The sequence below is a fragment of the Entelurus aequoreus genome, linkage group LG01, assembly GCF_033978785.1.
Source record: "Entelurus aequoreus isolate RoL-2023_Sb linkage group LG01, RoL_Eaeq_v1.1, whole genome shotgun sequence".
In the NCBI taxonomy this organism is placed as follows: Eukaryota; Metazoa; Chordata; class Actinopteri; order Syngnathiformes; family Syngnathidae; genus Entelurus; species Entelurus aequoreus.
This window is the reverse complement of record NC_084731.1, coordinates 89,032,124-89,047,123: the sequence shown is the minus strand read 5'-3', so window position 1 is coordinate 89,047,123 and position 15,000 is coordinate 89,032,124. Positions and strand designations below refer to the sequence as shown.

At 40.9% G+C, this 15,000-nt stretch overlaps 1 protein-coding gene across 3 annotated transcripts in view; it reads left to right on the top strand.

Moving 5' to 3' along the window:
• LOC133658645 (fibroblast growth factor 14-like) overlaps positions 1-15,000 on the top strand; it is a 163,707-nt gene that overhangs the window by 143,744 nt on the left and 4,963 nt on the right. For 2 of the 3 annotated variants that reach the window (XM_062060895.1, XM_062060915.1), the window contains exons 4-5: positions 1,125-1,323; positions 1,594-3,325. In XM_062060895.1, coding sequence (XP_061916879.1) covers positions 1,125-1,323; positions 1,594-1,742 — 348 coding nt within the window. In that variant the 3' untranslated portion in view covers positions 1,743-3,325. Of the gene's footprint in view, positions 1-1,124; positions 1,324-1,593; positions 3,326-15,000 lie in introns of those variants that run through there. The other variant, XM_062060906.1, reaches the window with a different exon arrangement.

The window sequence follows — 15,000 nt, the reverse complement described above, 5'->3', positions numbered from 1 at the left end:
GGAAGATCAGTCTGGTAGCCACCCAAGATCATTAAAATTGTTCCAGTATTGGTTTTCCTATACAGACATGGATTTTAGCTGCTGGTGAATGAAAGTAAAGCTTGCTCTTAAAGATTGTTTGACTATTTTTCCTCTTCATATGAAATAATTGGTTCTGAAAGGTGTTGTTTAATTGCTGATTTGTGTTCGGCACAAAATAATCAACGTGAACACATCACCTTGGACATTTTATCGACTCACTGATCAAACGGCTCATTAAAACAATCAACAGATGAGCTCATTCATTGGAATGGCTTGTGCCTCCAGACTCTTTTCTCCAAGCGTCTTTTCCATTCCTCTTAGGTACTTAATTTTGTAAAGCGCCATAACCACAACACCAGGGGGAGCTCCACTAACCACGTTAAACCCAGATTCCGAACTAACAAAGGTCTTAACTCATTCTCTTTCTATGCCACATCAATATGGAATGCACTTCCAACAGGTGTAAAAGAAAGGGCATCTCTATCCTCCTTCAAAACCGCACTAAAAGAACACCTCCAGGCAACTACAACCCTAAACTAACACCCTCCCTTCCACATAATACCTCTTCAGATTATAAATAATCAAATGTAAACAATCAAACAATCAAATGATGACACTTTTTCTTATACTTTCTGATCTCCCTCTCTATGTCCACTACTTGTTGTACATATCCTACCAAGTCAGTCCTACACTGTTTCAATATCCATTTCTCTGATGATGCAATTGTTGATGCTGATTGTTGATGACTGAAGTGTTGATACCAACCAAACCTAACCCCCCCCTCCATATCCCACACCCCGGATTGTAAATAATGTAAATAATGTAAATAATTCAATGTATATACTCTGATGATTATCTTGTGTGATGACTGTATTATGATGTTAGTATATATTTGATAGTATTTGATAGTATATATCTGTATCATGAATCATTTTAAGGCGGACCCCGACTTAAACAAGTTGAAAAACTTATTCGGGTGTTACCATTTAGTGGTCAATTGTACGGAATATGTACTTCACTGTGCAATCTACTAATAAAAGTTTCAATCAATCAATCAGATGGTGAAAAAGGTTTTTGACCGTTTTTTTTGCCTCTCTCTTCAGGAACTGTTCACCCCGGAGTGCAAGTTTAAGGAGTCTGTGTTTGAGAACTACTACGTCATCTACAGCTCCATGCTCTACAGGCAGAAGGAGTCGGGCCGCGCCTGGTTTCTGGGCCTCAACAAGGAAGGCCAGGCCATGAAGGGAAACCGAGTCAAGAAGACCAAACCAGCTGCACATTTCCTGCCTAAACCTATAGAAGGTAAGCATCGCATCACTGTTTTAGTCCAGATCAGTTTGTTTTATTACAGACATGTTTTTTAATGGCTGAAAGAGTCTTTAATGAATTTTCCCATTTCTCTTTCTTTCATCCTTCCCCTTAATTCCTACTTTCATTCATATGTTCTACTATCACTTCATACATCACTTTTATGTTCTCTTTATTCCCTGTGTCCTCACCTCTTCACCATCACAACCCCCTCGTGTCACGCATTAAATGAACCCCCTGACACCTTCCTGCCCACGCCTCTAGTTGCGATGTACCGAGAGCCTTCGTTGCACGACGTAGGGGAGGCGGTGCCTAAGCTCGCCGGGGGCCCGCCTTCCAAAAGCACAACCAGCGAGCCAGTGGTCATGAATGGCGGCAAGCCTGTCAGCAAACCTGACAAGGAGGCGACATAGCCCCGCCCCCAGTATCTTTCCCTCTCTCACCCGGCTAAGCGGAGTCCAGGAAAAGCCAGCTACTCTGCAACAAATGCGACAAAACAAACTCAAAGCCAAGTTTGGACTCGTCGGCAGTGGGGAGCCACACCAGGCACCTCACTGCTCACCTTATTGGACATAACTCATGTTGTAGGCAGCAGAGCGCCAGAAAGGAAGAAGATGGCGACAGCCAGCTGGAAGTGGGCAGCAGCTTGACCTTCCTTTGGAGAAGACAGGCTTCGCAAAATGTCAACAACTACAAAAAGTACCCAAGTGTCGTAACCACCGCTGTTTTCCTGTGACAATCTGTTACAAGGGGCCTGCTTTTCCTCCTCTGATAGTCAACTGTTCTGTCACCAAATGTGCTTGCTGGCTGCGGGCCTCAGACGCACATTGCACGTACACAAGCTACACAACATTTTTAAATCATTAAGACAAACATGACGGAGTGATGAGGACGCAGCTGTGCATTTAGATCTGTCACACATTGTTCTGATTCGACACGTTTTGTTCTTATTTGACAGGCACTGTCTATCATTTTTGTTTATTGCTTTGTTGGTAGCTTATCAAAAGGCTGATGGAAGACCAAGCTGCTTGGTTGTACAGATACAGAACTGACTTCAGTTGCTACCTCCCTGTCAGCCGCTTAAAGCATGCTATGACATCCGCACTCGTAGCTCCACTCAAGAATCCCAGCAAGGACTTGCTCAAATCGGCACATCGCTTGAAACAAAGACAAGTGTTTGTAGCACCAAGCAGATGAAGGCGAAGTTTCAGGCAGCAAGGTAGCAGTGTTGTTTACATGGAGTAGCAGAGGACAAGTAGAATGTAACTGAATGGAAAAGCTCAAGCCTACACTCTCAGAGGATGGCTTGCCACTGCTTGGGCTCTGGAAAGGTACATAGTTACCATGGTGTCCAAGAAGTAGTCCTTTGGGTACAATCGCACAGTTTGTACCTTTTAGGGACAGATATGAGCTCCTATTCCTGGCGGTGTATCAAAACCTGCTGCCGTCCCAATAACTTGAATTTTAAAGGTAAGAGTGAGGGTAAAAGTGAACAGGGTAAATCGTGTTAAAGTCACTTAGTTTGAGGCACTGTATACAGAAGTGTGGCTTGTGACATGAAGGCAGTTTTAATGTACTGGCTTTTAATAGCTGGTTTAAGGTTTGATGAGACCTTCAAACGGCACAGGTATTTTAGCCTCAATCGAAATATCGCATGACAAGCTGTAGTGTGGGGAACTGCAAGGAAAGAAAATGGAGTACCCTCCTTAATGAAAGCAAACCAAATACAATCCTCACTGTGACCGTCCACTTAGCTCGGATCTGTTCAAGACTTGAATCCTTGTTCAAAACCCGGGCTTTTGGTTCCGATGCCAGTGCACCACACTGGTATTCACTCATATATTTTCTGTGAGTAGATACGAATACTGTGATCCTACTCGTCCAGTTAGCGGCAGTAAAAGAGACGCTAGAGGCTCAGCAGATGTGATTTCAGTAGCTGTCCCTCCCTCTGGACTGGACCGAGATAAATGACCACGAAGACAGAAACGAGGCTGTGTCACTAATCAGACGAGCTCTATCCCCTCAGCAACAGGTGGAATAAAATGAAACCGCTCGCACGTCAGGACCACAGCTCTAGGCTTTACTCCCTAGTTGAAGCACATGTTGTTTCCTCCCCTCTGGTACCGCGACCTCTGGTTAAAACAAGTGAACTTGAATAATGTGTCTGCTCTGCGACTGAAACGACAAAATAACAGCAAGATCGGTGTACTTAGGACAAAACTTGTCAAGTGTATTTCTGCTGTTGTCTCACCGGGAAGTTGTATTGTAGTTTCTCTCATCGCTGGTTGTTAGTTTACACAGTGGAACCTCTGAAGGCCAACACCCTGAAGTCCTTTTATTCACAATTTCCCCATGAAAAATAGGCCTCCTAAGTCGCTGGATACTTTAACAATACAATGCTTTTTGGGGGATTTTTTGACTTACTTATTCCAGAAGAAGGGCCAGTCTTACCAGCAGTATGAAGAAAGTGTAAGAGGGTACACCAAAAATTTTAAACTCATTTTGCTATCAGTCACATTTTACTATTAACAGTGGTTAAATTTGCTGTATGTGTGAATGTTCAACATAATAGCACATGTTGCCATTAGTGGTTTAAAAGCGCGGCTGAGCAAATAAATGTCTACTTACATCACAATTACAAATTAAATTCAGTAAATGTGGTCCAAATACGATTAATGCCATTAATGGGTATCACTCGCGGCTGTCTCGAACAAACATACACGCTCAGAGTTCGTGCACATACAGTACACACAAAAGCAGTCCCAGAGAAGCAACTAACAATCCAGGGTGTCTTAGAAGAGTCCACTATTTGACGATTCAACTTGTAAGAAGTCTGATTCGACAATCAACTTTGCAGTCGAATTGTCGGACATTGAATTGAGTTGTGTACCCGAGGCCCCCCTTTTAAAGCGGGTTTGTTGGAAGGACGTTCAGAGATAAGGGCTGCGAGGCTCGTTGTACCGTGCCGCCAAACACGGAGCCCGCCATAACACTGCACGCCTTGTGCCCGCTGGTGGGACCCGCCGGAAACTGGACACAGCATGCGTCGAACACGTAAAGTGTAGCTTCCACCAGTTCGCTCGGGCACCAGTCCTCCCTCATGGCTGCCCTCTGGCAACGATAATGATCATTCTGCAAGTTCACCTACGAAAATCTTGTTACAACTTTTACTTCCTCTAATTCAAGCCTGAGAGTCTTCTCAGCGCTTCACCACCTTAACTGGGTCGATCTGAAGACTCTACTAAACCACCCAATCTCTGGGGTTTAGCCTTTTTAGGTGCACAAAGTTGCACATGAGATCTGTTTGATAGGATCCCCACTAGCTCCGTCAGATGAATCAGATTAGGGCTGGGCGATATGGCCTTTTTTTAATATCTCAATATTTTTAGGCCATATCCCAATACACAATATATATCTCGATATTTTGCCTTATCCTTGAATGAACACTTGATGCATATAATCACAGCATTATGATGATTCTATGTGTCTACATTAAAACATTCTTGTTCATACTGCATTAATATATGCTCATTTTAAACTTTCATGCAGAGAGGGAAATCACAACTAAGTCAATTGACCAAAACTGTATTTATTAAACAGTTAAGCAGTGGCACAAACATTCATGTCATTTCAAAACAGAAAGTGCAAGATTGTCAGAGACATTTTAAAACAAGCTACTAGTGCACTTTTGTGCATGATGTCACTAAGATGACAAATCAAAACAACACTAAATTAAAGTGCACTTTTTGTACAGAACGCCACTACAATAGTTTAAAACAACTAAAGTGCACTTTTGTGCATGATGTCACACAAGATATTTCAATAACTGTCAAATAAAAATGAGCTGCACAATAGGAAATCAAATAGTGTACGTCCTTCGCTATGTGGTAGCTTCCGGCGGACGTTATCTCCTTATGTCGTTTTTTTTTTTTCATACGGTGTTGATGTGGAAATGGTTGCCTCGGCATTTTGTTGGTGTGGCACCGAACGGAGATGTTGACATGCGGAGTAAGCACTCTTCATTCTCTAGCAGGTGACTTTTCAAATGATGCTACAAATTAGCAGTAATGCTACTTTTTGTAGCAACGCTTTTGCTCCACACTTGACAAATGACGGTTGTCTGTTCGACATATTCCCACTTGACGCCAAACCACCGCCAGACGATGGACCCCGTGCTTTTTGTCTTGGGAAATAATTCTTCCTTCATTTGTTACCAGATTCGCACCTTCTTTCTCTCGTATTACCACTCGCACCACAGCTAACGTTACCCATGCTGCTACCTCTCTGCTACGCGAGGGCGTTTACGTATGTGACGTATGTAAGAAGGTGCGCTTGTTTGTCTCTGTGAGAAGGATAGACTAGAAAGAGTGAGAAGAGCCTGTAGTGTAATGCCTGCAGCTAAAAGCAACTGCGTGAGAACGTATACTCGAATATCACGATATAGTCATTTTCTATATCGCACAGAGACAAACCCGCGATATGTCGAGTATATCGATATATCGAGTATATCGATATATCGCCCAGCCCTAAATCAGATGCAACTATGAAAATCGGTAGCTGAAGATAGCCCTAATCTGCAGTTGTTGTTACGACTGCTATACATTCAATGGTGGCTAACATTAGTTGCCAAAAATCGCTATCATTAGTTGGCGTGCTCGGAGCTAGAAAACGGTATAACATACCCGTAATATAATGCTTGCAGCACGTTCTAAAAACAGCTGTATTCTTATGTGGTGCATAAGGAATCACGAGGTGCAGCCGTGACAAGATTTCCTTCACAATAGTTTCAAAATATGAATATATCAGGGTCTGCCCAGTGTGCCAGGACAGATTGCGTTTGACCTTCGAGGCTCCACTGTACACCAAATGTTGAGACGCTGGTGAATCCAGCGCACCTTAACCAGACTAACGCGCGCCACGCACCGATGAGAAAGAAGTCTTTAGGCTGGTGTTGTACTTGTCTCGCGTCAACGAAATATTGATTGTTAACGTGCATTGTGACACTCGTTGTAACATTGTTGCTAGGAAATCTAGCCCTGACAATCAGGTATATCGTCTATGTATCCCCTTAGAGTCATGGTCCACCGCCGCAGAGATTGTTTGAGCGCAGAACTTGGTCACTGATTTGTTTGCATCACATTCAGTACCACGAATCTTACAGATTTAGTTCCACTTGCATTTGAGTTGTTATTATTGATGACTGTTTTGTTGAGCAACTTTCATAGTACATATACATGTTACTATGATTGAATTCATATCATGTGTGGCCCTGTGCTGGAAGAGTCTATTCAGAGAAGCCCACCTTGTCAGGGTAGTTAGCAGCAGCTGTTGAGGGTCTGCGGCATAAGTTGTAGAATAATGACGGTCCAGTGAAAAACATCCGTGGACCAAAGATGCAGATATAACAGGGTTTTCCAGGGTGCTAATCACACATCCTGACGCGGCGCGCAATTACTGAGAGTATGTCCTGAGAGGTTTTTCCCCACTAGTGGTTGGCTCGGCGCTAAGGCTACAATTATGAGCAACGCACACAGAAAGAGCGTCCACTTTAATTAGAAGGGCGCAATCATGTCAAACCCGGGTGACGTTTAATTTCCACTCATGTGCCACATTGCAGAGTGGACGTGCAGTAATCATTTGTGACCAGTGCGGGCGCACTTTAGAGTCATCTAGAGCTGCGCTCGTGATGTAGCTGGTCTCTTTCAGGTTCACTCTGTTCCTCTGACAGAAGAAGGCCTTATTACGCAGACACACACCATATGACTTATCAGTAATCCTTAGCGCCGCTCTGTTGTGTCGGCTGTATCTAAGCTAGGTAGGGCGCTTATTATGTCCTCCTATCGCTGCTCGGACTGTTTCCACTTGTTGCACGTGTTATCAAAATGGACCAATGACGTGGGTGGATGGCAAGGGGCTAGTGCATGTTGTCTTGTAGGAAATGTGTGCTAAAAACAAAGCAGCTTTTAGCTCAATTCTGCTCCTGATTTACACCAATCGATATGCCTGACAGCATTTAAAAGAACACTTGTTTGGGTCACGTAAAAATGAAAAGCAGGAGCGAGTAAAACAAGCTGATCCCCAGCATCTCACCTGTGTGAATCCTGTACTGTTCTAGTGAGCTGGGTAGCAAAAGGTGGCTCGTACTGTCTGCTGTCTTTCAGTAAATGTTCAGTTCCTCTTATGTCCATAATATGCAAACAAATTATGTCTGCACTGTACAGTTTGTGTCTCACCTATTGTATACACACAAAACAGAACAATATTAAAGATTTATAGAAAGAAAGCATGGATTGCCGACAAATTCATTTCTTGCAGTACACCTCAAAATGACTTATTGTCCCTTTCAGACTGACAATGTCAACCCACCCATATTACAGGTCAATCAGTAGCACCACAAGTTAACTGCCTTTAAATGAACAGAGACATTACCGAGTTTGTTTCTTGGTGTTTTGTGCAAAGCAGGGATGTAACGATTACCAGTATTAATGGTAAACCATGGTATTTCCCGATAATCAATAATATTGTCTGAAATTAAAATGATGGTAAAACCCTAAATGATAGCCACATTTGGACCAGTAATACTGCTCATTTCCTAGCTTTCTTAAATGCTTACATTAATACAAGACACATTAACGTCATACCACTGTCTAAGTTTGCATAAACTCATTGCTGTCTGATAGGCACATGCAACCCTTTTGCTGGCCGTAAAAAAAACTCATTTTTGCCGCAGCCCATTTTTTCCCACATTCATTTGATATCGGTCCTGCCCGACGGCACTCACAGGCGCTCGGCGAAAACATTGCATTGATACTGCTTGGACGTTTCCTAAACAAGACAGAAGAACAACCTCAAAGTCTCTTCCGGCTTTTTACTGATGTTTGTTGTGTTTAACGAAGGGAGAGAGGGCATACCTGTCGACATTTGCATTTCAATAAATGGGAAATTTCTCTGGAAAATGGGGGGAAATGTGTGTGTATATGTGTATATTTATGTGTATGTATACATGTAAAAAAAAATGTGTGTGAGGAAATATATATATATATATATATATATATATATATATATATATATATATATATATACATATACACACAAACCCCAAAGCCAGTGAAGTTGGCACGTTGTGTAAATCGTAACTAAAAACAGAATACAATGATTCGCAAATCCTTTTAAACTTATATTCAATTGAATAGACTGCAAAGACAAGATATTTAATGTTCAAACTGAGAAACTTAATTTTTTTTTGCAAGTAAACATTAACTTAGACTTTAATGGCAGCAACACATTGCAAAAAAGTTGGCACAGGGGCATTTTTACCACTGCGTCACATGGCCTTTCCTTTTAACAACACTCGGTAAACGTTTGGGAACTGAGGAGATACATTTTTGAAGCTTTTCAGGTGGAATTCTTTCCCATTCTTGCTTGATGTACAGTTTAAAGGCCTACTGAAACCCACTACTACCGACCACGCAGTCTGATAGTTTATATATCAATGATGAAATCTTAACATTGCAACACATGCAAATACGGCCGGGTTAACTTATAAAGTGCAATTTTAAATTTCCCGCTAAACTTCCGGTTGAAAACGTCTATGTATGATGACGTATGCGCGTGACGTCAATAGTTAAACGGAAATATTCGGAAACCATTGAATCCAATACAAAAAAGCTCTGTTTTCATCTCAAAATTCCACAGTATTCTGGACATCTGTGTTGGTGAATCTTTTGCAATTTGTTTAATGAACAATGAAGACTGCAAAGAAGAAAGTTGTAGGTGGGATCGGTGTATTAGCGGCTGGCTGTAGCAACACAACCAGGAGGACTTTGACTTGGATAGCAGACGCGCTATCCGACGCTAGCCGCCGACCGCACGGATGATCGGGTGAAGTCCTTTGTCCTTCCGTCGATCGCTGGAACACAGGTGAGCACGGGTGTTGATGAGCAGATGAGGGCTGGCTGGCGTAGGTGGAGCGCTAATGTTTTTATCATAGCTCTGTGAGGTCCCGTTGCTAAGTTAGCTTCAATGGTGTCGTTAGCAACAGCATTGTTAAGCTTCGCCAAGCTGGAAAGCATTAACCGTGTATTTACATGTCCAGGGTTGAATAGTATTGTTGATTTTCTGTCTATCCTTCCAGTCAGGGGTTTATTTATTTTGTTTCTATCTGCATTTAAGCACAATGCTATCACGTTAGCTCCGTAGCTAAAGAGCTTCGCAGATGTATTGTCGTGGGGATAAAAGTCACTGTGAATGTCCATTTCGCGTTCTCGACTCTCATTTTCAAGAGGATATAGTATCCGAGGTGGTTTAAAATACAAATCCGTGATCCACAATAGAAAAAGGAGAAGTGTGGAATCCAATGAACCCTTGTACCTAAGTTACGGTCAGAGTGAAAAAAGATATGTCCTGCACTGCACTCTAGTCCTTCACTCTTACGTACCTCATCCACGAATCTTTCATCCTCGCTCAAATTAATGGGGTAATCGTCGCTTTCTCGGTCCGAATCGCTCTCGCTGCATTGAAAACAATAGGGAAATGTGAGGAACCCTTCAGCCTGTGACGTCACGCTACTTCCGGTACAGGCAAGGCTTTTTTTATCAGCGATCAAATGTTGCGAACTTTATCGTCGATGTTCTCTACTAAATCCTTTCAGCAAAAATATGGCAATATCGCAAAATGATCAAGTATGACACATAGAATGGATCTGCTATCCCCGTTTAAATTAAAAAAATTAATTTCAGTAGGCCTTTAAGTTGTTCAACAGTCCGGGGTCTCCGTTGTGGTATTTTACGCTTCTTTATGCGCCACACATTTTCAATGTGAGACTGGTCTGGACTACAGACAGGCCAGTCTTAATACGAAACCACGCTGTTATAACACGTGCAGAATGTGGCTTGGCATTGTCTTGCTGAAATAAGCAGGGGCGTCCATGAAAAACACGTTGCTTGGATGGCAACATATGTTGCTCCAAAACCTGTATGTACCTTTCAGTATTAATGGCGCCTTCACAGATGTGTAAGTTACCCATGCCTTGGGCACTAATACACCCCCATACCATCACAAATGCTGGCTTTTGAACTTTGCGCCTATAACAATCCGGATGGTTCTTTCTCTTTGCTCCGGAGGACACAACATCCACAGTTTCCAAAAACAATTTGAAATGTGGACTCGTCAGACCACAGAACACTTTTCCACTTTGCATCAGTCCATCTTAGATGAGCTCAAGCCCAGCGAAGCTGCGGCGTTTCTGGGTGTTGTTGATAAATGGCTTTCGCTTTGCATAGTAAAGCTTTAACTCGCACTTACAGATGTAGCGACAAACTGTAGTTACTGACAGTGGTTTTCTGAAGTGTTCCTGAGCCTATGTGGTGATATCCTTTACACACCGATGTCGCTTTTTGATGCAGTAGCGCTGGTTTTCGGTATTGCCGCGTACGTGCAGTGATTTCTCCAGATTCTCTGAACCTTTTGATGATATTACGGACGGTAGAGGGTGAAATCTCTAAATTCCTTGCAATAGCTCGTTAAGAAATGTTGTTCTTGAACTGTTCGACAATTTGCTCACACGTTTGTTCACACAGTGGTGTTCCTCGCCCCATCCTTGTTTGTGAATGACTGAGCATTTCATGGAAGTTGCTTTTATACCCAATCATGGCACCCACCTGTTCCCAATTAGCTTGTTCACCTGTGGGATGTTCCAAATAAATGTTTAATGAGCATTCCTCAACTTTCTCAGTCTTTTTTGCCACTTGTGCCAGCTTTTTGGAAACATGTTGCAGGCATCAAATTCCAAATGAGCTAATATTTGCAAAAAATAACTAAGTTTACCAGTTTGAACGTTAAGTATCTTGTCTTTGCAGTCTATTTAATTGAATGTAGGTTGAAAAGGATTTCAAATCATTGTATTTTTTATTTTTTTTTACGATTTACACAACGTGCCAACTTCACTGGTTTTGGGTTTTATATATACATTAGGGCTGTGAATCTTTGGGCACCACACGATTCGATTAAGAATCGATTCTCCTTTTATAACAATGCTCGATTCAAAATCCATAATTTTTTTAATTAACATTGGGTGACACTTAAAATGATTAACTACATTCCTCCATAAAATAGACAAACAGCTATGATACATTTTTATATTACTTAAAAGAAAACTGGTTTTGTTTAAGAAAACTCGACCCAAACATTTAATAAAGTCAAATAAAAATAAGGCAACAATAAGCATGTCCACATATACACTTTTATTTTCTAAAGTAAATCTGTACAGCAGGTATGGGTAACTACACCAACAATATGATTTGCCTGAGTGGCTGGACAGAACAGATTTTTTATTTTTTTTAATTGATTAAGAATTTTTACAAATAAGAATCACGATTAATTGGAAAATCAATTTTTTTGACACCCCTAATGTTTTTTTCTTTGTATCACAAATCGCCGTTAAACTAGTAGAAAAAAAACAGTCTAATCGGGGCTTACAGTAAATGTGTGAACTGCAGCATTTTCTGAGGTATTTTTAAAGCATATTGTACAATTCTTGGGTCCTGAATTAAGTATTTCCAAGCATAAATGGCCAAGTAAACTTAGAATAGCAGTACTTTACTATTACTATAAGTACAATACTTACTATTGGGCACTGGAGAAGACCAAACCAATCAGAGCACTCTGTTCAGTATCGTGGCCACTGATTGGCTCAGCCTCTGGCACGATTACTATAATGGATTAAAAAGAGTGTTAAGGTGACTAAAGGGTGTTTTTTCATGTTGGGAAAGCTTTCATAATGTTAAACGTATTTAGAAAGCCGTAAACAGTTTTTAATGCTCCAGCAATAAAAATATTATATTTGTAATTAATGCTTACTACTTCATTTAGCGAGGTCATTTCTGTAACCGATTGACAGCGATAAACGAGGGACGACTGTATGTTGAAAATATTTTGCTGTATTAATTTTTCCATAATAATTTTATGAATAATTTCCGTGATAGGTACCCTTTTTTACTCACTTGAGCACTCCAAATGTCCGTGCATGTCTCCGCTGTCTATTCAATCGTGCAACCTACACTGTGTGTCATTAGGACACAGTGATGTGAAGACCTATTTACTTCTGAAGTGCACCCAGGTGACCCTCTTTCCCCTTTATGATTAAAAAGCACTTTAAAACCTTTACGAATTCAAATGGAAAAATATTATCATTTGTAAACACTTTAATAGCAATAATATGTAAAGAAGCCAAAACAATATTGAAGTTTTTCTGCCAAAGTAAGTGTATTGTGTATGTTTATTTGTTTTGTAAATACAATAGTTCAGTGTATAAGCGTGATATGAAATGTTCATGTCATTACATCCCTACAGTAGTGCAAAGCAGAACTAAGTCCGCTCAACACAAGCATGGTTAACATCTCTTATTTTATAGGCAAACTGTAATGCAAAACAAACTTTTCTTACACAAAAAAAGGTACCAATGGGTATTTGGAATCTACATAAGTCCCGAAAACGTGAAGTCAAGCTGTAGCGGCGTGGCGGAGATATTTATAAAACAATGTTGCCGTCTTTCATACTTCCTCCAAACAAACCGTCTGAAATTGTCCCCATTTGTGATGTTTTTCCAATTGGTGACGTCAGCGGATATCTCCATATACGGTTTAAATGTATCCAAAGTGCTTTGCGCAAGTCCGCCATTGTAGTCCAACAAGCTCCTTCTTTTTTTGCTATCTTCTTGTTGTGGGGCAGACTGTCTCATACATGCATATGCATCCTCTGCTGTTGCTATTTCTAATACAAAGTAGCTCATAAGTTAAGTTAAAGTACCAATGATTGTCACACACACTAGGTGTGGTGAAAATTGTCCTCTGCATTTGACCCATTCCCTTGATCACCCCGTGGGAGGTGAGGGGAGCAGTGGGCAGCAGCGGGGCCGCGCCCGGGAATCATTTTGGTGATTTAACCCCCAATTCCAACCCTCTAACTTACAGCTTATTTCCGTCAGTAGACGCGATATGGAAGCGCTAAAAACCACGACACGGCTGACGGGGAGAAGACGCAGTCGAAGTGGAGGCACGTAATTAAGACCGCCCACAAAACGGCGCATCCTGAAGAGACGGTCACAAAGCAGCTTGAAGAAACATACATCTATGCAAAATTTTGACCAAAGAACCACCATTACCTGTTATGTAGACCAGGGGTTCTCAACCTTTTTGACCTTGGGGCCTAAATTTTCCACTACAGAAGGGCCCGGGGCCCACTAATATATTAACACTGAATAAGTCATCTTACGCATGATTTTAATCATTTTCAAAATTGTATATCTAACCTATTTACAGTTTACATCCTTGTCAAATGATATGAAACCATGTGTTAATCACAAAACCTGCTCAGTGGCCTAGTGGTTAGAGTGTTCCCCCTGAGATCGGTAGGTTGTGAGTTCAAACCCCGGCCGAGTCATACCAAAGACTATAAAAATGGGACCCATTACCTCCCTGCTTGGCACTCAGCATCAAGGGTTGGAATTGAGGGTTAAATCACCAAAAATGATTCCCGGGCGCGGCACCGCTGCTGCTCACTGCTCCCCTCACCTCCCAGGGGGTGATCAAGGGTGATGGGTCAAATGCAGAGAATAATTTCGCCACACCTAGTGTGTGTGACAATCATTGGTACTTTAACTTTAACTTTAAGATTATTATTTATTTAACACATAAACCCTAGGCTTAGGTCAGGCTGATTAGAAAAATAAGTACTAGCCAAATATACTGCATAAGAAGGGACTCATAAATAACTGACTAAAAATGAATTCACTTATAATTATCTTGTGCCAAAATAAATCAACTAAATTAACAGTTATTGTTTCTTAAATAAACTGTCAATAAAATTAAGATGCAAAAGAAAATACAGCTTCACCACTTAAGTCATAATTTTTGTGCTTAAGAAACTTCTCTATGACTTTAGCTCCAGACTTCTTCTGTTTGTTTGATATTGTCATTACTGCCACAAGTGGTGGGGAAAATAAAATAAAATATATATATATATATATATATATATATATCTGAGAAACAGATATTTTTTGGCGGTCCTCTAGGGCAGTGGTCCCCAACCACCGGGCCGCAGCCCGGTACTGGTCCGTGGATCGATTGGTACCGTGCCGCACAAGAAATTAAAAACAAAAAAAATTAAATCAACATAAAAAACACAAGATACACTTACAATTAGTGCACCAACCCAAAAAAACCTCCCTCCCCCATTTACACTCATTCACACTCAGTCGCACAAAAGGGTTGTTTCTTTCTGTTATTAATATTTCTGGTTCCTACATTATATATCAATATAGATCAATACAGTCTGCAGAGATACAGTCCTAAACACACATGGTTGTATTTTTTTATGACAAAAAAATTAAATAAAAATTAGAGATGTCCGATAATATTGGCTTGCCGATATTATCGGCCGATAAATGCTTTAAAATGTAATATCGGAAATTATTGGTATCTGGGTTTTTTTTATTATCGGTATCGTTTTTTTGTTGTTGTTTTGTTATAAATGATAAATAAATGTTGTTGTTTTTTTGTTTTTTTTATTAAATCAACATAAAAAACACAAGATACACTTAAAAATAGTGCACCAACCCAAAAAACCTCCCTCCCCCATTTACACTCATTCACTCTCATTCACACAAAAGGGTTG